General features: G+C 45.3%; 1 protein-coding gene across 3 annotated transcripts; it reads left to right on the forward strand.

The window, feature by feature from the left end:
- Nucleotides 1-804: 804 nt before the first annotated feature.
- On the forward strand, nucleotides 805-27,303 carry LOC132389584 (zinc finger protein 664-like). Of its 3 annotated transcripts, none has more exons than XR_009510599.1 (4): nucleotides 805-855; nucleotides 1,791-1,847; nucleotides 4,478-4,646; nucleotides 27,172-27,303. XR_009510599.1 is itself a non-coding variant. In XM_059962065.1 (4 exons), the coding sequence occupies exon 4, from the start codon at nucleotides 16,014-16,016 to the stop codon at nucleotides 16,479-16,481; it is 468 nt and encodes a 155-aa protein (XP_059818048.1). In that variant the 5' UTR covers nucleotides 805-855; nucleotides 1,791-1,847; nucleotides 4,478-4,646; nucleotides 15,456-16,013; the 3' UTR covers nucleotides 16,482-16,920. The 3 variants fall into 3 exon arrangements, 2 of the variants coding, with proteins under 2 accessions (XP_059818048.1, XP_059818049.1); XM_059962065.1 differs by lacking the exon at nucleotides 27,172-27,303 and adding an exon at nucleotides 15,456-16,920; XM_059962066.1 differs by lacking the exons at nucleotides 1,791-1,847; nucleotides 27,172-27,303 and adding an exon at nucleotides 15,456-16,920.
- Nucleotides 27,304-27,720: the final 417 nt, after the last annotated feature.

Genomic DNA, 27,720 nt, shown 5'->3' on the forward strand with positions numbered 1-27,720 from the left:
TTATTACTGTGGATCCGTGAAAGATAAATCAGTTCTGTATCAAAACCCCTGTCTCTACCACACTCACAAATCACTAATTTCAAAGGACTGTGACAGACAGCTGGGTTGTTGCAATGCGCCTCTAAAGCCTGACAGCAGACTAGCGAGTGAATCTTCGGTGGAGCAAAGTCAGAATCCAAAGAGTTGCCAGCACCAATCTGGGCTCTAGGTCTCCGGAAAGAGATGGGGTCTGGAGGTTACAAGGAAGAGGAGGAAGAGGAACCAGACCAGCAGGGTGTGGCTATCAATGAAAGATGAGTAACATTTGGAAACTGGTCAATTGAAAACCAAAATGGTTAATGTCTACAAAACATTGCAGGTAATCAGCACATCAGGCAGTAAATGTGGAGAGGAATAAATGGACAGCATTTAGGCCAAGACCTTTCAGCATGTCTGGACTGTGTACTCCTCTGCTTAGTTGCTGCCTGAACTGCTGAGCTCCTTCAGCATTGTGTGTGTGTGCGTCGCTGTTTTCCAGCAACTGCAGAATCTCTTCTGTTTCATATCTGCATTTGTAAGACGATTGTACTTTGTCATTAAATAAACGAAATGCCTGTTGATATTTAGTGTATCGTTTATAGGAACCGCTTTCTGGGTAAAAAAAAACTGCTGATTTTTCTACACACAAAACAAACTCAGGTATGGGCATGAAACCGGTGCTTGCAGAAACTTTTCATGGCTCCGTAAATACCCATAAAGCCCCGCGTTTAAAATTTCGCTGTCGCTTGAAGCACCGATCAAATGCGCAGGCGTCAAGCTTGTCTTGGATAACTCCGCATGCGCGCAGTACACAAAATGTCGAGAGGACCGGCAGAGGTAAGAGCGGGTGCTGGGTGGGCTTTAATTGAGTGACAATTTCTGTGAACACTGAACACAGTGACTCACAAACTCGGCACAGGCCAGGTCTTTTTCCTCTCTCTCAGCCCCACGAACCGTACTCGGGCCCCGGGGAGCTTCCGGCTGATCAGGGAATGGGAGCAAATAGATCTCACAGACAGAGCCGAGCTCCAGAAAACTAAATGCAGGGATCAGAAACTCGGAGAAAGGGAACAAAATCTTTCTATCAGCTGTTGAGACAGTCACCTTTGTTCTACCTCCAACCGCAGCTGCCACCAATCCAGGCAACACACACAAAATGCCGGAGGAACTCAGTATTAGTACTCTTTTCTATCGATGCTGCCTGGCCTGCTGAGTTCCTCCAGCATTTTGTGTGTGTTGCTTGTTCTGCCTGCTCTTGTTCTGGCGTTTTCTACCGGTGAGGACATGCTTTGATCCATTCTGTCTGGGTACGTACTGATATCAAACACCTTTGCCCTGGGCAGCAAGTAGCTTTCACATCACAAATGTGCCAGACTCCAGTGAGACAGACGACTGCCCTTCCCTTCATATTCTTTGGCATTGCCATCACCGAGTTCACCACTGACAGCCACCTGGAGTGGGGTGGGGGTTCAGGGGAAATATTTATGTACGATACACAATACCTGTGTGTATTGTGGCGACGCAATAGTTGCTGGATAATTTGCAAGTGGGGAGTGATATTTGGAAATCTGACTTTTTAAAGTATCATTTAGCAGGAAAATCACATACAGTGACATGCAAAAGTTTGGTCATCGCTGGTCAAAATTTCTGTTGTTGTGAATAACAATATAGTGAATAAAAGATGACCTGAGTTCCAAAAGGCATAAAGTTAAAGATGACACATTTTTTTAATATTTTAAGCTCAATTACTTTTTCTTTTCCATCTTTTACAGTTTCAAAATAACAAAAAAGGAAAAGGGTCTGAAGCAAAAGTTTGGGCACCTTGCATGGTCAGTACTTAGTAACAACCCTTTGGCAAGTATCACAGCTTGTAAATGCTTTCTGTAGCCAGCTAAGAACCTTTCATTTCTTGTTTGGGGAGTGTTGCCCATTCTTCCTTGCAAAAGGCTTCTGGTTCTGTGAGATTCTTGAGCCGTCTTGCATGCACTGCTCTTCTGAGGTCTATCCATAGTTTTTCGATGATGTTTAGATCGGGGGAATGTGAGAGCCATGGCAAAACCTTCAGCTTGCCACCTATTGAGGTAGTCCATTGTGAATTTTGAGGTGTGTTTAGGATCATCATCCTTTTGTTGAAACCATCCCGTTTTCACCTTTAGCTTTTTTTACAGATGATGTGATGTTTATTTCCAGAATTTGTGGTATTTATTTGAATTAATTCTTTCCTCTACCAGTGAAATGTTTCCTGTGCCACTGGCTGCAACACAAGCCCAAAGCATGGCTGATCCATCCCCGTGCTTAACAGTTGAAGAGGTGTTCTTTTCATGAAATTCTGCACCCTCTTTTCTCCAAACACACCTTTGCTCATTGCAGCCAAAAAGATCTATTTTAACTTCAGTCCACAGGACTTGTTTCCAAAATGCATCAGGCTTGTTTAGATGTTCCTTTGCAAACTTCTGATGCTGAATTTTGTGGTGAAGATGGAGGAAAGGTTTTCTTCTGATGACTCTTCCATGAAGGTCATATTTGTGCTGGTATTGCTGCACAGTAGAACAGTGCACTACCACGCCAGACCGTAATCTTCGTTAAGGTTTTTTGCAGTCAAATGGGGGTTTTGATTTGCCTTTCTAGCAATCCTACGAGCAGTTCTGTGGTAAAGATGTCTTGGACGACTTCCGCCATTCCTGTTAACTGCCATTTCTTAATTATGTTACGAACTGAGGAAGCGGCTACATGAAAATGCTTTGCTATCTTCTTATAGCCTCCTCCTGCTTTGTGGCCATCAATTATTTTAATTTTCAGAGTGCTAGGCAGCTCCTTAGAGGAGCCCATGGCTGCTGATTGCTGGGAGAAGGTTTGAGGTGTCAGGGTATTTATAAAGCTTTGAAATTTTCATCACCTGGACTTTCCTGACAAAGATTATGAACAAGCCATAGCACTAACAATCTCATAAAGGTCTGAGACCTTGGTAAAAGTTATCTGAGAGCTTAAATCTCTTAGGGTCCCCAAACTTTTGCATGCTGTTCCTTTATTTTTTTTTTCACTCTAAAATTACACAAAACAAAAATGTTGCTTAAAATGTTGAATAGGGTGTTTCATCTTTAACTTTGACTTTTGGAGATCAGTTCATCTTCTACTCACTTCACTATTCACAGTTCTTGATCCAGGTAAAATGGACCTGGGGATCGAGCTGCTTGGGCTTATGAGTTGTTGAGTGAGTATTTCTGGTCTGGGATCAGCAGTTTGTTTCTGGAGTTCCTTTGGAAGCAATGACTGCTAATCTGAGGAGAGGATGATTTCCCATTCCATCCCTCACAGGGAGAGGCGATGAGTAAATGGGCAGTTCCGTGTTTACAACAGTAGAAATAGACCCTTGAGTTTGGTGTTGAACTATGTTTGGAAATCACCCCCCCCCCCCCCCCCCCACTGTCACCTGTCTGTCACTCGGCAGAAATCAAGCAGAATCTCAAGTTGCTGGAGATCTGCACTAAAAACTGTAAATGTTTGAAGTCATTCTGATGAAATATATTAACCTGAATTGTAAAGTTTGTTCCTCTCAACACAGCTATTCCTTACCTGCTGAGTGTTTCTGGTAATTCCAGTTTCTGTTTATTACATTCACCCTGGAATGGTTTATATTTCCTGAAATGGACCTGTTTTAACCTGGAAATGGAAATGGGTCATTCTGTGATAGTAGAGCAGTAAAGAAAGCTCAACTTTTCTCTGTAAATTATCCTGGTACCTGTTTGTGTTCAGTACCGTTGTTGCTGACAAGATTTACAAGAATAATCTCAGGAAAGATTGGCTTTATGTGTGAGGAGCATTTGGTGGTTCCGGACCTGTGCTCAATGGAGTTCAGAGGGACGGTGGAGGTGGTGGGGGAGATGTATGGTTAAGTAAACCTACCGAATGCTGACAAACCTGGATACAGTGGACATGGAGAGGATGTTTCCATTAGACGGAGAGTCTGCGATCTAACAGCACAGTCTCAGAATAAAGATGCTTCCCTTTAAAACTGAGATGAGGAAAAAAAAAGTGGCCAAAAGATGTCTGATCTGTGGAATTTGCTGCCGCAGAGGTTGGTTGAGGCTGCCATTTGGGTATATTTATGACAGAGATTAACATATTGATGATTGCTAAGTAGCTTCCGGGTTGGAGGAGGAAGGCAGGAATATGGTGTTGGAATAAAAATCAGCCATGGTTGAGTGGTGGGGCAGACCAGATGGATTGAATCACCTAATTCTGTTCCTGTGTCTTATGTCTTACCATGACTGAATGATGGCTCCTTCTTATCCCATATCGTTTTGTGACATGTGAGGGACAACAAATGCTTGTTCACTGAGATAATTGTATTTGCCTTCAACATTTAAATTTCAGTCAGTTTTGTTCTTAGTAACATTAAGCAGAAATGTGTGGTTCTCCTTTTTAATATTAATGTGCTTCTTTATGTTTCATGTTAAAGTTAGACCTGCGGTGAGAGATTTATTGGAAGAAAAACCCCAACTGGAAGGAAACCACGACTGTAGACGAGGGAACAGCAACAAAGTGAACCTGCCCGAGGATTGAGAGCATCAACTGGAGAGAACCCATCTGACTCGGAGATTCCAGTGAGTCAGGCAGGAGAAAGTTTGGTGAGTCTCGCTTACTCAAACACTGGTCCTTTAGACATTACATACCTGTAAAATGAAGGTAGGGAATAGTTGGAGTGAGACTGAATGTGCCCAGAAGAACCAGTTATGCCTCTGTCAGACCAAGTTGCAATCACTCCAGGTCTGGTAATGTGCTTGCAGCAGCCCAGCCCTTTAAAAGCTATCCCATTCTGTCAAAGTCACTCAGAGACCGTATAAGCACAAACTCTTTATTCCAAGCACCCGGGGCTTACTCAGTTAGTCACTCAAACAGGAAGAGTCTATGACTGTTCCCGCCCAATCCACTAACTGACTAACAATTCCCCTTACACCACAGATATATCTGTTCAGATAACCACCACATAAGACAGGCTGGAGCCAAAGTTATTTACTACATGACAGCCCCTAAGGACAAACTACAAAATAGTCATAATGCCTTAGAACAGACTGAAGCTGTCCTATCTCTACACGTGAGTCCACAAGGAGATGAGCTTCCTGGAACTCGAGCTAGCTTCTTTCAAGAAGAAATATGGCTCAGCTTGGCTTAGCACATCTGGTGCTCATCAGCAGTTTATTTCAGAAAAACAGGCTGCTATTGGTTAACCAAGTGTTAACCATTTTGCATACTTTATCACTCCCTCCTTTTGATCATTAAATGATCAACAAAGCAGTAGTTATTTACAGAGAGAGCAACTGAGTACAGCATTGACATCAGTGAGTAAAAACAGTGTTCAACAGTAATTATACCAATGATATGCACAACTATAATGCAATATCATGCCCCACATATTAACAAACAGGCCGTCAAAGACCACCATTTCGAACCTTCAGTGAACCCGTGGTTCCTGGTTCCTGCCCTACTTTCTTGATGCTGTCAATATCCTTGGCAGTGTGCTCGGAAAGGGAGTAATGTTAGTAGACTCATTAGGGATATAGGTTCAGCATTCTGTGTCAATATTAGCACAGGTTCCCCCTTTCTCAGCTAGGATAAAATTTAAAGCCATATAATTCTGTAGGATTGTTTACCAGATTGCAATCATTTCAGTGGATATTTCTGTTACTTGGGCCTATGTTTCTGTCAGGGCCCCTGCAGTATTGTGGCCAGTCCTCAAGTGCTATAGCCAAATTGATTATCTTTGGTGAATTCCTGGCTACCCCATAGGAGAGAAAAGTGATCATCCAGAATCGCTCAGTTGTTCCTCTCTGCTGCCGGGCACCTGTGAGTATGGCCAGGATGCATGTTTCCCAGTCTAGGAAGTTGCATTTGGTGGGAGCCTGAGATACCATCCGTCAAAACACTGACAGCCACAGTCATCTCTGATAATACCACATTTCCTCACCTCACTTTCCCGGGTGTTGTTTGAGAAAGCCCAGGCTGAGAGTTCCTCACTCTGGTTGAGCGGGATTACTGACATTGGAATCATAGTTTTACTATGCTGCGGAATTTCAGCACAATCCCAGCAGGCCCCTAGATCTACCTGTTTGGCATCGGTGTGACCGAGAGACACAAAGGTGTTAACATGAGGGCTCCCGGATGCTGGGGTGAGCCCTGTCAAAGACACAAGCATGAACACCACTATCAGAAAATACATTTTCCTTTAGTCTGAGCAAGTCCTTCTACTCAGTTCCTTCAGTAACACGTTTGTCGTCTGTTCAATGTATCCAACGAAATTGCCCCTTCAGCTTTGCAGCCGTGGGAGTGGTCAGTAACACCTGATATGCTCCTCTCCACCGAGATCTGAGTTTCCCACAATCCCAGTTCTTGATCAGGACAATATTCCCCGGTTCTGTGGTGGGATAATCACTCCTCTGTGCGGAGGAGTGAAAATCCTCTTCCTTGTAAACCTGTTGTACTTGTGTATGTAATGCTTGGAGAATATTGGTTATTTCCCATCTCTTCCCCAAGGGTATGAATTTTGAATTTTGCTGGTAGAATTTCTGGGAGCAATGGACACAAGGTGGTCCCCAGGGTGTCCTCATGGACCGTCCCTACATCACTTCAGCTGGTGATGACCCTGTTTTCCCCCGTCGGGTAACCTTCATGTGGAATAGGGCTTACGGTAGGTCCTTCAACCAAGTGAGGTCAGTCTCCACCGTTACTTTGGCCAATTTAATCTTCAGAGTGCCATTGGCTCTTTCCACAATGGCAGCAACCCGTGGGTGGTGTACGGTAGAATTATTGCCTGATAGCTGGTTTGTTACATACCTCTTTGTTCACTTTCACCACAAAGTGTGGGCCATTGTCAGAGCTCAGCATCTCTGGCAGGCTGTACCTGGGAATTATTTCCTGTAATAATACCTTCACAATAGTCATAACAGTATTATTTGTAGTAGGAATAGCTTCAATCCATCTACTAAACACATGTATAATAACTAAGCAGTATCTATTGCAATGTACTCTATGCAATTGAATAAAATCAACTTGCAGACACGATAAAGGTCCACCTGTCAAGGGAGTCATACCCGGTGTGCTGGTTACACGTTACCAACCATTCCCTCCTTTCCCAGGTGTGTACACTTCTGTATATAATCAACCAATATTGGTAAGAACTGTGCAGGAACACAAACCTGTCCCACTGGCGTGATCCAAAATCCTTGTTCGGGGTCTTTCTGGCACCCCATCTGGGACCACAGCTTGCACTCCTCCTCAGAGGCGTCCCCCTGAAAAATACGTACCTCCCACATGTCTGGCAAACCCGTTCTGCTTGAGTCACGGAGGATTGCTTGACGGGAACCTGAGAGGACTACAACTATTGAGGATTGTGCAGCAATTTTCGCTGTGTAATCTGCTAAAGGATTGCGTTTAGTGACCCAGTCTGACTGGCGGGTGTGGGCCGCACATTTAATAATAGTCAAATCTCGAGGTAGCTGTAGAGCGGTGAGTAAGTTGTTTACAAAGGTAACATTACTAATGGGGTAGCCAGAGGAAGTCAGGAATCCCCATGTTCCCGAAGTCATGTACAATTCCAAATGCATAACGGGAGTCTGTGTGAACGTTCACACTTTAGTCTGTTGCTAGGATACAGGCAGGAGTCCGAGCAAACAGCTCAGCCTTCTGGGTGGAGTCAGCTGCTTCAAAAGAAGCCTGCTCAGTTATTTCACTGTCCGTCACTATCGCATAGTCAAAATATTGTTTCCCGGCTGGATCCACAAAAGAGCTTCCATCCTCACAAAACGTTGCCTCAGGGTAGAGGGCGTATTGAGGTATGGATGGGAGAATCTATCACCGTGATCCAGACGGGGCAGTTGGTGCGGCCAACTTCATGGCCTGAGGTTGCCCAGAGACGGGGTAAAATGTCTAGGGTTCGGTCAATATTAATAGAGTGTCTTACCAGATATCCCGTCTTCACCTCAGACTCCTTCCAGTATTGGAGTTGTCCCACGACCAAGTTTTGCCAGTCTCCCTCGTTGCTGGAGGCTTGTTACATCAAAATGTAGGCAAGGAACCCTAGGGTCTTTGGTTTGAACCCAAGGCAAACCCTAAAGGTGGCGTGGGGAACAACCAGTCCTGTGTGTCACCAAAGGAAATCTGGAACTTCGGCCAGAAATACACTGCCCTCATTTCCTTTAACCTCCCCAATCACCGTGACTGGGAAATTCTGTCCCTCGAGGGGAGCATAACACTGGCTTTGCTCAGTTGAGCACCCCGGAGGGTCACAGCACAGAGTCACATGAGAGCCAGCCGGGGGCAGAAGGGGTTCAAACACATTGGAATCCAGATTAAGTGCCACCACTGGGAGTTCAGAAACTGGGGAAGCTGTTCGATAGTCCCAGGGTGATACCCTTGTCCATGCATAGAATCTCAACTTCCAATGGACAGAGCAAGTCTCTCTCTGCAAAACTACACCCCCGACTGGTGGTGACTGTAACTGAAACCTCACACTGGTTCCCCGGGAATTCCAACTGCAGTGGCTGGGTAAGTGGATACGTACAATCCATTCATTCAAACCCAAACAGAGTGATTGTCGCGTCTGATAGCTGAAATCCCTTTTCTGATACTATTTCCTGATTGAGAGTGGTTGTGGTTGCCCCCATATCAATCTTAAACGGAACAGGAATTCCAGCAACTTGCAATATTACATTGGGCTCTTCCTGAGGGGTGGTACTCATGGTAGGAAGCATCTTTGATTGTCAATTTCTAAACAGGTTGTTGTCCCCACCTGTCCCTTGGTAGGTGTTTGTTCCCATTTCTTATCCCCAGATACAGCACACAATGTCAGGTCCCAATAATATGTCAAAGCTCACCGCATTCGATTTCGATCATTGTCAGGCCAATCCATATTATTTGTTTTAATCACGTTGGCTATCTCAGTTTGTAAGCATTGGAGCAGTAAGGTGTTAAACTGGGGAACAGATTCCCATCATTAAAGACTCGGTCTCCTGCGAAAGTGCCGTAGCAGGCCACAAATCACTCCCAATAGTCTATTCCCGATTCCCCAGGCTTAGGTTTGCATTCAAGAACTTCAGTGATGTTTACAGGTTGCTAGAGAGCCCTTTCCAAGGCTTGAATAATCCAGTCTGTCTGTTCATTCTCATTATGGTTTCCTGCCTGTAACTCCTGATAGGTTTGTATCTCAATTCTGCCTTCCATTTCCGCCCCTCATCAGCTGAAAGAGTCACCCATCAGAGTCCGAATAAATCTTGCAGAGTCACATTAAACATTTGGATAGTACTGCGGACACACTGAGCAAACTCTGCTGGTTTTTCTTTTCTACCTGGGACCTGCTTCATGATCATTATCATTTCTTGCGGCTTCCAGGGTGCATACACAGGAATCACTGAGGACAGTCCCTCCTCCAGCTGGTGGACTGGGCAGCATTCGGGTGGGCAATTGCCTTCAGAACCATAGAACATTACAGCACAGAAACAGGCCTTTTAGCCCTTCTTGGCAGTGCCGAACCATTTTAGTCACACTGACCTGCACCTGGGCCATATCCCTCCGTACCCCTCTCATCCATGTACCTGTCCAAGTTTCTCTTAAATGTCAAAAGTGAGCCCACATTCACCACTTCATCTGGCAGCTCATTCCACACTCGCCCCACTCCCTGCCTGTAGAAGACCCCCATTGATGTTCCCTTTAAACTTTTTCCCCCTTCACCCTTAATCCATGACCTCTAGTTTTTTTTTCCCGCCTGGCCTCAGTGGAAAAAGCCTGCCAGCATTCACTCTATCTATACCCATCATAATTTTATACACTTCTATCAAATCACCCCTAATTCCAGTATGCTCCAGGGAATAAACTCCTAACCTATTCAACCTTTCACAATAACTTGGTTTCTCAAGTCCCGGAAACATCCTTGCAAACCTTCTGTGCACTATTTCAATCTTATTAATACACCTCCTGTAATTAGGTGACCAAAACTGCACTGAATACTCCAAATTCTGTCTCACCAATGTCTTATACAACCTCACCATTACATTCCAACTCTTATACTCAATACTTTGATTTATAAAGGCCAATGTACCAAAAGCTCTCTTTACAGCTTGTGACGCCACTTTTAGGGAATTATGTATCAAATAACAAATAACAATGGACCCAGCACTGATCCCTGTGGCACACCACTAGTCACAGACCTCCACTCAGAGTAGCAATCCTCCACTACCACTCTCTGGCTTCTTCCATTGAGCCAATGTCTTTGTGGAGCCATTAACTCTGGGGTTCTATTGGATCCTTCCCTCCCCGTCTCGGAATAGTTATCGGTATTCCCTTTCTGAATCTCAGGGTATAGGGACCTCCCCCTTCCCTGCCGCCACTGTTTTACCCGAGCAGCCACCGTATCTGAGTACTGGGAGGATTGGGGTTCGGGAGCACCGGGTGCACTCGGCTCCTGGTAGGGTGTTGGGGCGGGGTGTACGGTGGGTGCCCACACCTCAGTCACTGTCATCAAACAGGGTAAGTATGCCAGACATGGGTTCAGGATCTCTTGTTTCCCTATCAGTTCGAACTTCAGACTGACATTCCTGCCATTCTGTCCTATCTAGGCTGGGCTCGCTTTGCTTATGTTGTTTTCCCTGCTCTTGTTTTCTGCGTCTATCCACCCATTCACGCTCTGCTTTTAGCGTCTCCAAACCTTTGGCGTTCCTCCTGCTGTACGTACCTCTACCCTTTGTCACATGCATTATTCCTCCAACTTGCTAATAATGTACCATTCACCTCTGCATCTGCCTTATCCTTCCATTCCCTTTCCAACAATTTCCACTTCTTTCCACTGTTCTTATTCCATATCAAATTTACTGCTTGTTCTCATGAGGTAATATCCCAGGTTCCCCCCCAGTGGCCAGATTTTGTTCCCCAATTTCTTATTCAATGGTGCAATCTTTTTCCTTGTCTGGAAAACTCTCACACATTGTGTAGGGCTGCTCCTGGCCCACTCGTATCAATCGACTGCAACTGACCCATGTTCTCTAAGTAATTTACCCGGCACAAAGCCTCCTGCTTAAGTAACAAACAGATAAATTTACCCGGCTGGCACCTCCTGTCCACTTAATAAATTTACCCGGCTGGCACTTCATGCTCATTTAATAAATTTACCCGGCTGGCACTTCATGCTCATTTAATTAATTTACCCGGCTGGCACTTCATGCTCATTTAATTAATTTACCTGGCACGTCTGCCTCCTGCCCACTTAGTAATATTTAGCCTCCCTTAGAAGCATCTCCCAACAGATTCTTTCCCAATCCCTTCAAGGTATGTGATCACCTTGGGCGAGGGTCCGTACCAGGAACTAATGGAGAGCGACGAAAGGTAAAATACCTATTAGCTGCCCGGTCGATCTCCACATTCCCCAGAGTGGTCCAGCCACTTACTCAGCCTCTCTGCTTGGCACTCCCTATATTCGGATCCTGTTCATGATGCCAAATGTTAAAGTTGAATCTGAATAAAACTTGGGAGACTAGGTTCTTATCGTCACCATGGTTTATTGCGCATTCTCCTGCAAGAGTTTGAGACGCACGTCGAAGGGAAGGCACGTAAGCACTGCCACCATCTGGCAAGTGGACTGACTTAGTCAGGTTACAGCCGTGTATTTATACATGAACCCAGACATTTATACATAGTAAGCCCTAAACATTACTTTTGCAAGATGTTATTTGAACTGGTATGCCCACCAGGTCTGTTGGCGCAAAACTTAATTACGTAGATAAGAGAGTTCGCTAAATGAAGGTTTTAATTACAGATGGATATACTGTCCAGACCTTATCAGTTATTCCCTTTGCAAGGCCCTGACTTAATTACAGACAGATGTTCATTCCTGTCCTTTTCAGCCAGTCCTCCTTCCTTGACTCAAACGAGGGTACAATGTATAATGTTATCAGCTAACGTGGATACAATGCATAATATTATCAGCTCTCAGTGAGTCTCTCTGCATGCCACAGAGAACTGGTAATGAGCCTGTCTTAGCAAACCACTAAACACAGAGTTTACTTCAGTTCAAAAATTCCTATTCAGTCCCTAATATTCTTTTAGCCAGAGGTTACATAGGTTCAATTTTTTTTAATATATATATATCCTTAATTCCTCAGGAGGGTTCACGGGAAATATTTATGTCCATTTTAGAAACTGGTGTTCCCTGTGTGTATTGTGGTGATGCAAAAGTTGCTGGAGAATTTACAAGAGGGAAGAAGTGGAGTGATATTTGGAACTCCGACTTTTTAAACTGTAATTTAGCAAACAATCCACTTATGGACAATATGCAAGAGCTTTGGTGAGAAAACGCTTCATTACCCATTACAGGCCTGCTATAGAGTGTGAGAGAGCAGATGAACTCAGTCGAACCTGTTACGTATCCCGTTACTGGATAACTTACCAGCAAAGATAGAGAGGTCCGTTGAAGTCTGATGTCACTATTTTCAAACGTTTTTATTTATAAAGCGGCACAAAATTAAGGTTAATACAAACATTCAGATAATGCACGTCATCAATACTCAATCTAAAGCGTGGGTGTAGTAATAATCATCATTAAAAAGTAATCTAGACTGTTGTCTAGGGGATAATATATTGTCTGTTGCAAATATAAAAGTCACTCAGAAGTCTGCAGACTTTAGCCTTTCGGGGTTTCACATGTTTTAGAGGGATCGGTGGAAAACGAAAAAAAACTTGCCCGGGTCTTTATGAAGTCACTCCGTAAAATCAGGGGAACGTGGTTTCCCCGTTGTTAGTTCAAAGTCCTTCTCGGTATTATCAGCCGCCCGCTCTCCAGGCAAAGGAGTTAGGAGCGCACATGGCGTTGAGTAACTTCCAGCTATTACGGGAGCCTTGAGCGAGGGTGTCCTTCTGGTGCGTCGCTGGGGTACTGCCTCCTGCAGTCCCCTTTTATCTTGACTTGCAGAGTTGTAGATGTCCATCAAAGTAGGGTGATGCAATCCCCACCCCCACATTGCCCGAGGGTGTCCATATCCATGGTAGCTGTCACGTAGCAGGGACATGCACGTCACACAGGTGCCTCTGAGAACAATGGCCAAAACCGTTGCATTGTCTCTCACTTCCTGGGTCCGAGACCCTAATTAATAGCAATCTTGCGATTCTCCGGAAGGAAGGGGCTGCTCCCGCCCCTTCGGCCCCTCAGAGCTGTGGTACATTCATAACAAACCCAGAGGAGATCAAAGTTCTTATTGACAGTGATTTGCTAGCTGTTAAAATGAATACCTCAGTACATAATAATGACGATGCACATTATGCAGGAACAGTTTGTGGTTGTGATAAATTGGGTCCCCAATATCCTTTGGGCCCCTTTTAAACACCTGTCACTGTAAATGCCCTGACTCATGGGAAGTTCACATCTACAGATGCACTGGGCTGTCTGCATCACTCTCTGCAGGTTCCTGAGATTGAAGGAAGTACAGTTCACATATCAGGCAGTGATGCAGTCAGTCAGGATGCTCTCAATTGTCTCCCTGTAGAAAGCACTTAGGATTTGGGGCCCATAACAAACTTCTTCAACCATCTGAGGTGTAAAAGGGGCTCCTGTGCGCTTTTCACAACACAGCCGGTATGAACAGACCATGTGAGATCCTTGTTGATGTTTGTACTCAGGAACTTAAAGCTGTTCACCCTCTCAACCCCAGATCCATTGATGTCAATAGGGGCTAGCCTTTTTCCATTCCTTCTGTAATCCACAATCAGCTCCTTTGATTTTGTGACAATCAGGGAAAGGTTGTTTTCTTGACACCAGTCAGATATTGTTCAGACCTCAGATAAGAGTCAGCAATCAAATGGTCAAGCATGGTATGAATGTGCTGAGCTGCATTTATCACAATTCAAGAAGCATCGTAGGAAAGCCAGATGAGCTGAGGACAGGGAATTATGATATTGTAGCCATTATTGGGACTTGGTTGCACCCAACAGTCTGAGGGATTTAGAGGAACAAATTTCCAGATTAGAGGAACAAATTTTGCTGTTTTCTGGCCAAGGAGTACTTGGTAAGTGGGAGGCCTTCAGAAGTGTAACTTTGAGGGTGTAGAGTTTGTACGTGCCTTACAAAATAAAAGTTGAAAGGTGACTGGGGCAGGAAACCTTGGTTTTCAAGAGGTATTGAGGCCCCGGATAATTTGTTCCTCTAAATGCCTCAGACTGTTGGGTGCTGCCAAGACTCATTAATGACTAAAATATCATGATTCCACGCACTGAACTCATCTGAATTTCCTAACTTGTCTTCAGTTGGTTTCTAAAAGCTTCCCAATAGTTTTTGCTCTTTCGTTTGCCCTTTGTTTTGCTTTTATGTTGGCTTTGGCTTCTCATTTCAGCCATGGTTGCGTCCTCCTGCCTTTCCAATGCTTTCACTTCTTTGGGATGTATCGATCACTCAGCTCCCAAATTGCTCCCAGACACTCCAGCCATTGCTGCTCCGTTGTCACTCCTACCTTTTGCCTTCCAAACAAGTTTGGCCAGCTTCTCTGTCACAGAAATGTGGAGAAGTTCAGTACGGAAACAGGCTATTTGGCCCATCTAGTCAATGCTGAAAAAACATTTAAGCTGTCAAATGCAACTATCTGCACCGGGACAATCACTCTCCATACCCCTACCATCCAGGCTCCCATCCAAACTTCTTTTAAATGCTGAAAACGAGCTCATATTCACCGATTGTGCTGACATCTCATTCCAGTCTCACACAACCATTTCAGTGAAGTCTATTTCCAAACGCTCCCATTAAATTTTTACCTTCACCACTTACATCACCGCACCCAACCTCAGTGGAAAATGCTGCTCACGTTTACCCTATCTGTACACAAATAATTTTGTATACTTTGAACAAAACCTGAAAGCAATGTATGGTTCCCTTGTTTATGTTCAGAGCATATTTCAGATTAAAAGATGATGAGGGGCATTGATTGCATGGATAGTCAGAGGCTATTTCCCAGGTTTAAAATGGCTAACATGAGGGGCATAGTTTTAAGGTGCTTGGAAATGGATGCTGCGGGGCTGTCAGGGGTAATTTTTTTTACACAGAGGGTGATGGGTGCGTGGAATGCACTGCCAGATGTTTGTGTGAGAGTGTTTCAGTTACTGTGGGGTCGGGTACCCATGCAGCTCAGTGGGAACAGGGAATAATATCAATGGAGAGAGTCAGACTGAGCCAGGTCACAGATTGGAGATGGCAGAAATGCCCCATTCTCGCTGAGACAGGAAAAGCATCAGAGAGTTTGCTGGTCATTCCAGATACCAGCTCTGTGCCCAGTTAGAAGATGACTTCTCTCTCCAACTTGGGTTGAACTTCACTGTAACAGTGTGATGCCAGATCACACCTTGACAAATCGGTGATCTCATCTGAAATGTTGTACTTCACCCATTGATGGATTTTGTAAATTTTTTTACAGGTTAAAAATGACAAGGAATTTGTCTACGGGAATCTCAAACAGATCACGTCAGGTTTGCTGTCTGTATCCAGATATTTAAGACGAGGAGCAAGGGATTCATTCAACCTTCCTTCCTGCTCAGACTGTGTGGAGGGATTCATTTGCTCATCTGGCCGATGGCACACCCGTTATTTTACACAAGAGAGAGTCCGTTCATATTCTCAGACTGTGGGAAGGGATTCACTCGGTCATCTCAACTGAAGGAACATCAGCGGGTTCACACTGGGCAAGGCCATTCATCTGTTCTGTGGGTGAGAAGGGATTCAGTCACTCTTCCCAGCTGTTCACACTGGGCAGAGGCTGGTCAACTGCTGAATTTGTGGGGAAGGATTCACTCGGTCATCTGATCTAATGGCTCATCAGCGAGTTCGCACTGGGGAGAGGCCATTCACCTGCTCGGACTGTGGGAAGGGATTCAAATACTCATCTAAACTGAAGGAACACCAGTGAGTTCACACTGGTTAGAAGCCGTTCACCTGCTCAGTCTGCGGGAAGAGATTCACTCGTTCATCCACCCTAATGGCACACCGGCGAGTTCACACCGGGGAGCGGCCGTTCATCTGCTCAGACTGTGGGAAGGGATTCACTTGCTCATCTAAACTGAAGGAACATCAGCGAGTTCACACTGGAGAGAAGCTGTTCAGCTGCTCGGACAGTGGGAAGGGATTCACTTGGTCATCGGACCTACTGGTACACCAGCGAGTTCACACTGGAGAGAGGCCGTTCACCTGCTCAGACTGCGGGAAGGGATTCACTTGCTCATCCCAACTGAAGGTACATCAGAGAGTTCACACTGGGGAGAGGCCGTTCACCTGCTCAGAGTGTGGGAAGAGATTCACTCGGTCATCTGAACTACTGGTACACCAGTCAGTTCACACTGGAGAGAGGCCGTTCACCTGCTCAGACTGCGGGAGGAGATTCACTCGGTCATCCCACCTACTAAGTCATCAGCGAGTTCACACGGGAGAGACTGTTCACCTGCTGTGAATGTGGGAAAGAATTCATATGGTCATCTTGACTACAGAGACACCAGCAAGTTCACACCAGTGGTAGAGGCTGTTCACCTGCTCAGACACTGGGAGGAGTTTCTCTCAGCCTTCTCAATCAAATGTGCATGATTGAGTTCAGGCTGGGTACAGGCCGTTCACCTGCTGTGAATGTGGGAAGGGATTCACTCAGTAACCTAACCTTGTGACACACTACTGGGTTCACACTGGGGAGAAAGTTTCAGTAAGCTTCATGCTGGAGATTTGTCCGTCACCATTGCTGAATGCAATTTCAAGAGTGACTATCGGTGCTGAACTCTGCAATTATTGCTGCTGCTCACCACATCCAGTTCTTCACACTGGTCACTGGGTGACTGGGAGGAGTTTCTTCTGGATATTCACCTTTAATGGGACTAGAGTTTACATTCTGGATCTGGGAAAAATAAATCAGTTCAATTTTAAACTCTGTCTCTGGTACTTAGTGAATGTGTAGCACACCTAGTGTACAGTAGAGAAGTTATAACAGTGTACAGTAGAGAGTCAACTCAGGCCAGCTGTGCCCTGCCAGTGATTCTATTCCATGACAGTTTGTTTCAATCCTCCCCTGTTGTTCATCTCTCGCTCTCCCTGTGGTAATGGGTTTCAAACAGTCACCACTCCGTGGGTGAAGATGTTCCCCTTGAATTCTCTGTAGACCGAAGAAGTCGAGTTGACTGCAGTTCTATCTGACAATTTCCTCATCCTTCAAATCTCTGGGCTGAGGAGGAATGATATTGGTAGTTAACCCCCTTATTCATGCCTCATTTCCACATTATGGGTTATTTTTCCTGCTTCTAAAGGGTTAAGGTAGAAACATTGAAAACTTACAGCACAATACAAGCCCTTTGATCCACAAAGTTGTGCCGAACATGTTCCTACCCAAGAAATTACTAGGGTTACCCATAGCCCTCTATTTTTCCAAGCTCCATGTACCTATCCAGGAGTCTCCTAAAAGACCCTATTGTATCCACCTCCACCACCGTTGCCAGCATGCACTATGCACTCACTGTGTTTAAAAAAAAAAATTACCCCTGACATCTCCTCTGTACATACTTCCAAGCATCTTAAACCTGTGCTATCTTGTGGCAGCCATTTCATGCCCTGGGAAAAAGCCTCTGATTATCTGCATGATCAATGCCTCTCATCATCTTATACACCTCCATTAGGTTACCTCTCATCCTCCGTCTCTCCAATGAGAAAAGGCCAAGTTCCCTCAACCTGTTTTCACAAGGCATGCTCCCCACTCCAGGCAACATCCTTGTAAATCTCCTCGGCACTTTCTATGGTTTCTACATCCTCCCTGTAGTGAGGCAACTAGAACTGAGCACAGTACTCGTGTGGTCTGACCAGGGTCCTATATAGCTGCAACATTACCTCTCGGCTCCTAAACTCAATCCCATGATTGATGAAGGCCAATACACTGTATGCCTTCTTAACCACAAAGTCAACCTGCACAGCTGCTTTGAGCTTCCCATGGACTCGGACCCCATGATCCTTCTGATCCTCCACACAGCCAAGAGTGTTACCATTAGTACTATATTCTGTCATCGTGTTTGACTTACCAAAATGAACCATCACACTTCACCACTCCGCCTGCCACTTCTCAGCCCAGTTTTGCATCCTATCAATGTCCCGGAGCCCTCCGTGCTATGCCCCCAACCTTTGTCATCAGCAAACTTACTACCTATCCCTCCACTTCACCATATAGATAATTTCTAAAAATCACCAAGAGTAAGGGTCTGAACAGATTCCTGAGTCACTCCACTGGTCAACGACCTCCTGGTTGTGTCCAACTGGGCATCAGCATTTCTGGATTTGGTATGGTGCAATGAACCAAATTACAGCACTTAAGGTAAAAGAACCCTGAGGGACAAGTGACCTTACTATAATGGAATTCACCCTGAAATTTGAGAAGCAGAAGCCAAAGTGAGATGTATCAGTATAACCGTGGAATAAGGACAATTGCAGAGGCATGAGAGAGGAACTGGCCAAATCTGATAGGGAAAAAACACTGGCAGGGAGGATGGCAAAGCATCTATAGCTGTAATTACGGGAAACAATTCGGAAGAGACAGGCTATATACATTCCAAAAAGGATGAGCTATTCGAACGACAACATCATACAACCACAGCGAATGAGAAGGCCATGCCAACTAAAAGCCAAAGGGAGAGCAGAAAACAGTGCAAAAATTGGTGGGAAGTTAGATTATTGAGAAGCTTTTTCGAAACAATCAAGAGGCAACTAAAAAACTAATTAAGAAAGAAAAGATGGAATATGAAGCTAACTAATTACATTAAAGATGGCACCAAATGTTTCTTCAGATTCATAAAGTGTTAAAGAGAGGCAAGAGTGGACATCAGGCCAGAGGAAAACGATGCCAGGGGAGGGTGGGGTGCGTAGGAATAGCGAACAAGGAGATAGCGGGTGAACTGAATAATTATTTCATATGTCTTCATTGTGGAAACAACCAGCAGGATGCTGGAAGTCCAGATGTCAGTGGTCAGATTGTGAGTGAAGTTGCCGTTACTCAAGAGAAGGATCCTGGGAAACAGAATGGTGTGAAGGTAAATAGATCACCTGGACCAGATGGTGTACATCCCAGAGTTCTGGAAGAGGTGGCTGAACAGATTGTGGAGGTATTAGTAATGATATTTTAAGAGTCTGTGCAGTCTCGTATGGTTGCAGAAGACTGCAAATTTGGAAATGCCACTCTGCTATTCAAGAAGGGAGAGAGAAGAATGGAAATTTTAGGACAGTTAGTTTGACCTCACAGGTTGTGGAGATATTGGAGTCGGTTGTTGCGGGTGTGTTTTTCAGGGCACTTGGAGGCACATGATAAAATCGGCCTGAAGAAAGTTTGCCTCAAAGGAAAATCTTGCCTGAAAAAGTGTGTTGAAATTCCTTCAATTCATTGGCGTGATAATAAGCAAGATAGACAAAGGAGAATCGGTTGATAATGTGCACCTGGACTTTCAGAAGACCTTTGACAACGTGTCAGTCATGAGGCTGGTTAACAAGTTATGAGCCCATGATATTACAGGAAAGGTAAAACAGCGGCTGATTGGCAGGACGCAAAGGACAGTAATAAAGGGGACGTTTTCTGGTTGGCTGCCGGTGACTAGTGATGCTCCACAGGACTTGGATGGCAGAATCGATAGCTCTATTGCAAAGTTTGCCGAATACATCAAGTTAGCTGGAGGGCCAGGTAGTTTTGAGGAAGCAGAGAGGCTATAAAAGGACCGACGATCAGAGGAATGGGTGTAAATGAAGCAGGTGGAATTCCGTGCAGGGAAGTGTGTAGCCTTGCATATTGAGAAGAAAATACCGTGTGTAACCCCCTGGGTCGCCTCAGGCTCGCTCAGCTCGTTCCCGTCAGGGGGGAGCAGCCTTCGGCCCCGCCAAACTGGGTAATCAGCTGGTGTGGATGCTGTGTGATGTCCCCGCCTCGCCCAAAACCAGATAGTACACCATATGCGATTAAATGAGTACAATTTATAAAGGTTACTATAACTAATTGATTAATAACGATACATAACTAATTGATTAATAACGATACAGTATATATGAAGAAAAAAAAGAACAGGCGCCAAACTTATCAAACTCCAAACCACTTCGTGCACAACCGTTGAAGCTCAATTACTGAAGTCTTCTGGCCACCATTCGATCCCCTCCGAACTCCTCGACTCGCAGCTCAGGACCATCCGAAGTGGTCAACCAAGCACATCTAGCTTCATCTCCTCTCCTCGGAGTAATTCCTGGCCTCGGACCCCGCTCGGGGCCCGTTCCTCGTCCAGCTTACAGCTTCGCGTCCTCTCTCTCTCACCCCTCGCGCGGATCTGCACAAAAGCCCGTCAACAATAGCTTACAGACTCAGAAGAAAAAAACAACATTAATCCCATTTGGTTTACAAAGGAGTACACTTCTCGTTATCAGTAAATTTTAACCCAAACAAGTTTCAGCACTCTCTCGCAACAAAGAAGCATTCCTGCTTTCAACAAAACAAAGAAGACATTTTGATTACAGACACAGTAACAAAGAAAAAAGAAGAAATCCCCGTTACACTCTCCCCCCGCCAAATAAAAGTCATGTCCTCATGACTATTAAATAACTCGCCACCTTTCCTGCCAGCACACTGTAACCCAAGCACAAGCAGTGACATCTCCTCCCCACACAGTAAACCTCACGCCCTGTTCCTCAGGCGCTACATAGGCCAACTATCTGGGAGTTCCCTAACCCTTCCGAGACCTCCCTACCCCCTCATCCAAACCCTTCAGGCTAGGACACAACTGGGGATACCTTGGGCCCTCTACCAACTCCTCTCTCACCCTCTCACTCATACCCCCCACTGCACACAGCTACCTTCCCCGCTACACTTGACTCAGTGGGAGAAGGGCCAAAGGTCTCTTCCTCAATCGAGGGAAAGTCAGCAAAAGGCAGCATGTACCACACATCCAGCACATCATCCATCGAATCTGTATTCTTCCTCATTTCTGCGATCGGTAGCTGCTGTTTGAACTTCTCCAAAAGGAAAAACGTGGCCTGCACTGCTCCTGCAATCTCTTCAGCCTCCTGCAATTGAGATATCAGCTTCCTCTCTGGCCCCTGCAACTCTCGCCACAGGCTCAGCAGTTCTGAGTCACGCATCCCGGCCATCTCAGTCTGGGACGCAGTTACTCCAACAGCTTTTTCCACCCCGACCTGAAAAGCAGCAGTGAAAGATTGGTCAGCCTCAGTTCAGTATTCACAGCACTTCTCTCCAGTTTTTTCTTCCTCGTGACTTCTTCCAGATCAGCTTTCAGGTTTTGCACTTCATTTGAACTGTCGATGGTCATCTTCAGGTTCCCTTCAAGCTTCCGCTTCCCTCTTCCGAGATTTGTCTGTAATTTCTTCACCTCAGCAAACTCCCCTCTCCAGGTTCTCAGTTTGCTGTTGCCTTCAGTCAGACAACTTTCTTCGTTCTCTCCAACTTGTAAGTCTTCCGAATGGTTCCAGATCACTTTCTCCAGTCTCTCCGACTTCATTTCAAACTTGATACCGTAGAGACAGTCACTCAGGAGCTGCGACCTTCGCCAGCCCTGGCACGTGTCCAGAAAACACTTTAACTCTGTAGTTCTCAGCCGCTCCTGACGTCCTCAGCCTCACATCATATTCTCCCGAAGCAAATCCAAATACCAAGAGATCATCCACATACACCAAAACTCCAAACGCCTCCACATCCCCGATGGTCTTCCACCTGCCCCGCAGGAAGTTTGCAAGGGCTCCAGATATGCCCTGTGGCATCTTTTCGGACTGGAAGACTCCTAGGGAATTTATAACGGCCGTCTTCTCTTTGTCGGCCCCACTCATCGGGATCTGGCAACATCCACTCCTCAGATCCAGCACCTTAAACCACTTCACACCACTCAGACTGGCCATCGCCTCTTCGGCCCTCAGGGCCATATTCTGGTCACTGTATATCCAGGTATCAATCTATGTTCTAAGCTCATCCACCCTTCTTACAAAGTTCCTAGCATTGTAAATAATTGCATTTACGAAATCTTCCACCTCTTAGTGTTTGTTTATCCCTATTGGTGCAAACAACTTTACTATCTTCTTTTACCTCCTCTACATCTTCGGTCTCAGCGCTCCCCTTCTCTATCACCTGCCTATCCCCTTTCACACACGGTCTACAAGCTTTCTCTATTTGTGAACTAACCTCCTCTCTCTGTGTCTCTTCAATTTGATTCCCACCCCACCCCCAACCATTCAAGTTTAAAGTCTCCGCAGCAGCCTTAGAAAATATCCCCGACAGGATATGGATCCACTTAGGATTCAAGTGCAACCCATCCTTTTTGTACAGGTCACACCTGGCCAAAAAGAGGTCCCAATGTTCTTGAAACTTGAAAAATCTTGGACGCGATTAGAATCATCCCGGCCCCTTGCACCAGGGATGCAAAGTACCATCCGTGTCCCCTGGCTGCGTTTACAGAGTCGCCTATCTGAATACCCCTAACTATCGAGTCCCCTATTAGTACTGTCTTCTTCTTCCTTTCCCTATTTTAAAGGACTACGAAGAGATAATTTCTACAAGTATTTTAAAAGACTACTAAGAGATAAGATCTACAAGTATTTGGATAGACAGGGACTTATTAGGAAAAGTCAACATGGCTCTATTCGTGGTAGGTCATGTTTAACAAATCTATTATTTTTTTTGTGGATTTTACCAGGAAAGTGGATGAAGGCAATGCCGTGGATGTTGTCTAAATGGACTTCAGTAAGGCCTTTGACAAGGTCTAGCATGGGAGGTTAGTTAGGTAGATTCAGTCGCTAGTATACATGTTGAGTTAGTAAATTGGATTAGATATTGGCTGAATGGGAGAAGCCAGAGAGTGGTAGTTGATGATTGCCTCACTGAGTGGAGGCCTGTGACTAGTGGTGTGCCACAGGGATCAGTGCTGAGTCCATTGTTATTTGTCATCTATATCAATGATCTCGATGATAATGTGGCAAATTGGATGATGATACAGAGATTGGAGGTGTAGTAGACAGAGAGGAAGGATTTTAAAGCTTGCAAAGGGAATTGGACCAGCTGGGAAAAAGGGCTGACAAATGGCAGATGGAGTTTAATGCAGCCAAGCGTGAGGTATTGCACTTTGGAAGGACAAACCAAGGTAGAACATACAAGGTAAATGGTAGGACACTGACGAGTGCAGTAGAACAGAGGGATCTGGGAATGCAGATACATACTTCACTAAAAGTGGCATCACAAGTAGATAGGGCTGTAAAGAGAGCTTTTGGTACAATGTCCTTTTTAAATCAAAGTATTGAGTATAAGAGTTGGAATGTAATGATGAGGTTGTATAAGATATTGGTGAGACCAAATTTGGAGTATTGTGTGCAGTTTTGGTCACCTAATTACAGGAAAGATATTAATAAGGTTGAAAGAGTGCAGAGAAGGTTTACAAAGCTGCTGCCGGGACGGGAGAAACTGAGTTACAGAGAAAGTTTGAATAGGTTAGGACTTTATTCCCTGGAGTGTAGAGGAATGAGGGGAGATTTGATAGAGGTATAGAAAAGTATGATGGGTATAGTTAGAGTGAATGCAAGCAGGCTTTTCCCATTGAGGCTCGTGGAGAAAAAGCACAGAGGACATGGGTTAAGGCTGAAGGGGGAAAAGTTTAAAGGGAACATGGGGGTTCTTCTTCACACAGAGTGGTAGGAGGGTGGAATGAGCTAACAGATGAAGTTGTAAATGCAGGCTCACTTTTAACATTTAAGAGAAAGTTCGAGAGGTACGTCGATGAGAGGGGTATGGAGGGATATGGTCCAGGTGCTGGTCAGTGGGACTAGGCAGACAAATAGTTCGGCTCAGCCAAGAAGGGCTGAAGGGCCTCTTCGTGTGTTGTGATGTTCTATGATTCCATGGAATCTTTTACGTGGCCATTTATAACTTCGTGAAACATGGATCAGACATCAGCTGGAGTTCTGTGTGCAGCCTTGGTCATCTGCTTCAAGGAAGGATGTTTTAACAGTTTAGAGGGGATTCATTGGCATGCGATCCATGTCAGGGTGATGACGGTCATGCAGAGTTGAGTGAAGAGACAACATGGGACATTTTATCGAGAGTGAGGACATATAGAAATGGGGTGAATAGGATGCAGGTAGGGGTATGAGGTGGAAGGGATCTGTGGGTCTTTGGGTCTCACTGCATCTGGGATGAGTCAGGCAGGGATACTCAGTACATAGAGCAGCACTTGCATCGCTGTGAAAAGAAAGTTTACACATCAGGGGCTGACGAAGAGTTTTGAATTGTAAAGCAGAGAAGGGACGTGGGAGACTGAAGGAAAGAGAATAAAGCCATTTGGAAAATAAAGCATGACTTTGGTGGAGAGGAAAATGTAGAAGGCAGGAGTTTGAGAGGGAGATGTGGAGAGTGAGAAATTAGCACGGTCTGAGTGAAGGAAGATGAAGTATGTTAACTTCACAGAGACAACACTGGAGGTTGGAATGGAACTGGCTCTTGAATGAGGGATAGAATGAAAGAATGGGACTGAGATGCAGTGTGAGAGAGAAAAATTAATTAGGGGTAATCTGAGATAAAGTGAATGGGAGGCATGAAGAGAGAGAGAAAAAAATGAGACCGAGATGGAGAGGGAAGGATAGAGTGAACGTTTGAGAGGGGAATGTGGGAGGGATAAAAAGAGAGTTGGAGGAAGAGAGAGGGAATGGGAGAGATGGAGGAAGGCTGACAGTGTGCAGGTATACTCTCCCCAAGAAATGGATAAAGCAGGAATCGGTACCCCTGAGGAGAGCAAGAAATGTGCTTACAAGAAGGGAGATGTCAGCGTTCTTTTTTTTACGCAGAGAGTTGTGTGAGTGTGTGGAATGTGCTGCCGGCAATGATGGTGGAGTCAGATACGTTAGGGTCTTTTAAGAGACTTATGGATAAGTAAATGGAGCTTAGAAAAAATAGAGGGCTATGGGTAAGCCGAGTAATTTCTAAGGGAGGGACATATTTGACACAGCTTTGTGAGCCGAAGGGCCTGTATTGTGCTATAGCTTCTCTTTGTTGAACAAAAAGGAGCCAGAATGTGTAAGGTTCTAGTTCCTCTCTCCACTTCCTGCTCCCCACAAAATTCCCATCAGTCAGGATATATGTTGCAAACTCCCCTTTGTCTATTAAGGGACTTGCACCACCCACCCAACTGATCTGTGCACACAGACTCCTACCCTAACTCAACCCATTGTTTCTGTCCAGCTCAGAGGCTACCAATGTTCAGTTCTCTACATTTATCTGGAATTATAGATGAAATAAAATGTTCTTGTGTTCAGCCAGTTCCATTTTAATGAGCACGCACAAGCAATAGCAATTCAAATCATCAGCTTCAGTACCAAATAATATTCAGAAATTACAAAGATCATTTTGTTATTCAGGCCTTCAAACCAATGTAGCCAGAGCTCCTGTCACCATCTGACACGTTATACAGTCTTTACACTCTGTTCTCCGAGGCCGTGCCCCTCTCTTGCTCTCTCAGTTTGTGTGTAGAGATCGACTTTACATGCTCAGTGTGAGAGGGATGGAGACCAAGAATGTGTCCGAAGGGCAGGAAGATGATGAGAGCATGTCAGAGGGAGAGATGGAGTAGAGGAGAGCCTCAGTGGGAGAGATGGAAAATGAGAGTGCGTCAGAGAGATGGAGAATGAAAGCATGTCAGTGGGAGAATGGGAGTTTGTCAGTGGGAGAGCTGGAGAGAGTTTATCAGAGAGAGAGATGGAGAATGAGAGTGTGTCAGACTGAGAGCTGGAGAAAAAGTGTGTCAAATGGAGCGATGAAGAATGGGACTGCATCAGACACAGATGTGTAAAGGTGTGGTGGTGAGTGGGTGGATATGTGCAGGGGTGTCGATGTGATTGGGTGGATGGGTGCAGGAGTGCTCTGTGGTGTGCGACTGTACATAGATTCCTGTGCAAGGGTGGACTGGTTTCTTTCCTCAGACATCCGTAGATACCAAGACATTCCTCATTATATCCACAGTCCATGACAATTTCACTGGTCAGCATTTTATCAAAAAAGCTATTCATTATTTCACACATAATTTCAGTTCAGTCAAACAGTTAACAGCAAAATTGGTGATCAATTAAAGCAATGACGCCCGGTATCAGCTAGTTTTCTAATTCTATTGTAATCCCAGATGTGTGTCTCACGTTGATCCAGTGCTGCAGTGAGGGGTGTTAATGTTTACAGGGACCAGACACTGTGGAAGGTGTGTGTCATCTCACACAGACACAGCCAAGTTAGTGAGGGTTGGCACTGTTTACATTGTCCATACACTGTGGAAGGTGTGTGACGTCTCACGCTGAGTCCAGTATTGAGAGGTGTTGATGTGTATAGGGACCATTCTCTATGGAAGGTGTGTGACGTCTCACACTGACCCGGTCCTATAGTGAGGGGTGTTGGTGTTTACAGAGATCTATGCAATGTGGAATGTGTGTGACGTCTCACACTGACCCTGTCCTTTAGTGAGGGGTGTTGGTGGTTACAGAGATCTATGCAATGTGGAATGTGTGTGATGTCTCACACTGACCCTGTCCTGTAGTGAGGGGTGTTGGTGTTTACAGGGATCTATGCAATGTGGAAGGTGTGTGATGTATCACACTGACCCTGTCCTGTAGTGAAGGGTGTTGGTGTTTACAGGGATCTATGCAATGTGGAATGTGTGTGATGTATCACACTGACCCTGTCCCGTAGTGAGGGGTGTTGGTGTTTACAGGGATCTATGCAATGTGGAAGGTGTGTGACATATCACACTGACCCACTCTTGTAAGGAGGGGTTTCGGTGTTTACATGGATCATGCCCAGGATGTTCTGTGATTAAAATCATTAGGGTGATCTACTCCTCCTGGAAGCATCCGGGTCTGTGTGGTCACATTCAGTTCTCGACTTCTGCTCTAACTACTCAATGGGACTGCACTTCACAATGTGGCCAGCTGAAAACTTGCAGGCTACAGCACGCTGGGTAATCAGCAGAATATAGCAACATCTTTAGGCTCAGCTAGGATTAACATGCTGTGGCTTAAGGCAGGCTAAAGAAAGGAAGTGCATGCAATGCATCAAGGAGCGGCAACGGCAGAGGTCGCATTCATTGATGGGTCGCTTCCTCATTTCTCTGCAGGCTCTGACGTGACCTGCACAAGCTCGATCTGAGGATCTGGATCCCCGAACTTCTCCTGGAGCTGCAACCCAGAGAGAGAGAAAGATAAGTGACTGCTGAGGTGTGAGTCGAACGGGGCGAGTTGTGAGGGCAAGCAGGGATATTAGAGGCAGCGATGGGACAGAGAGTGCAGCAGCTAATTGCAAAGAAGGATGGGAGGAGAAAAATTGAGAGAGAGAGAGAGAGAGAGAGAGAGAGAGAGAGAGAGAAATGAGAGATGGGGAGGAAATGGAATAAAGAGAGTGGTAAGTAGCACGAGGATTAGGAGGATATTGGTTCCCATGTTCCTCCCCTACCTCACTCCACCCCATCCCGTTCAGATTTCTCTCTCACCTTGCGTCGAGTGGCTTCCCGCACTTCTTCTTCACTCATGTCTCCGCTCACTGCCACCCGCACCTCAATCCACTCGTCCTCTTGATCTGAACAAAACAGCCCATTGTCAACATGGTATCACTATGAGGATGTGTTCCCTCATCTCTCTACCTTTGATTGTGCAATCTCTTCTTCCCC

This window comes from Hypanus sabinus, unplaced genomic scaffold (assembly GCF_030144855.1).
Source record: "Hypanus sabinus isolate sHypSab1 unplaced genomic scaffold, sHypSab1.hap1 scaffold_606, whole genome shotgun sequence".
NCBI classification, from domain to species: Eukaryota; Metazoa; Chordata; class Chondrichthyes; order Myliobatiformes; family Dasyatidae; genus Hypanus; species Hypanus sabinus.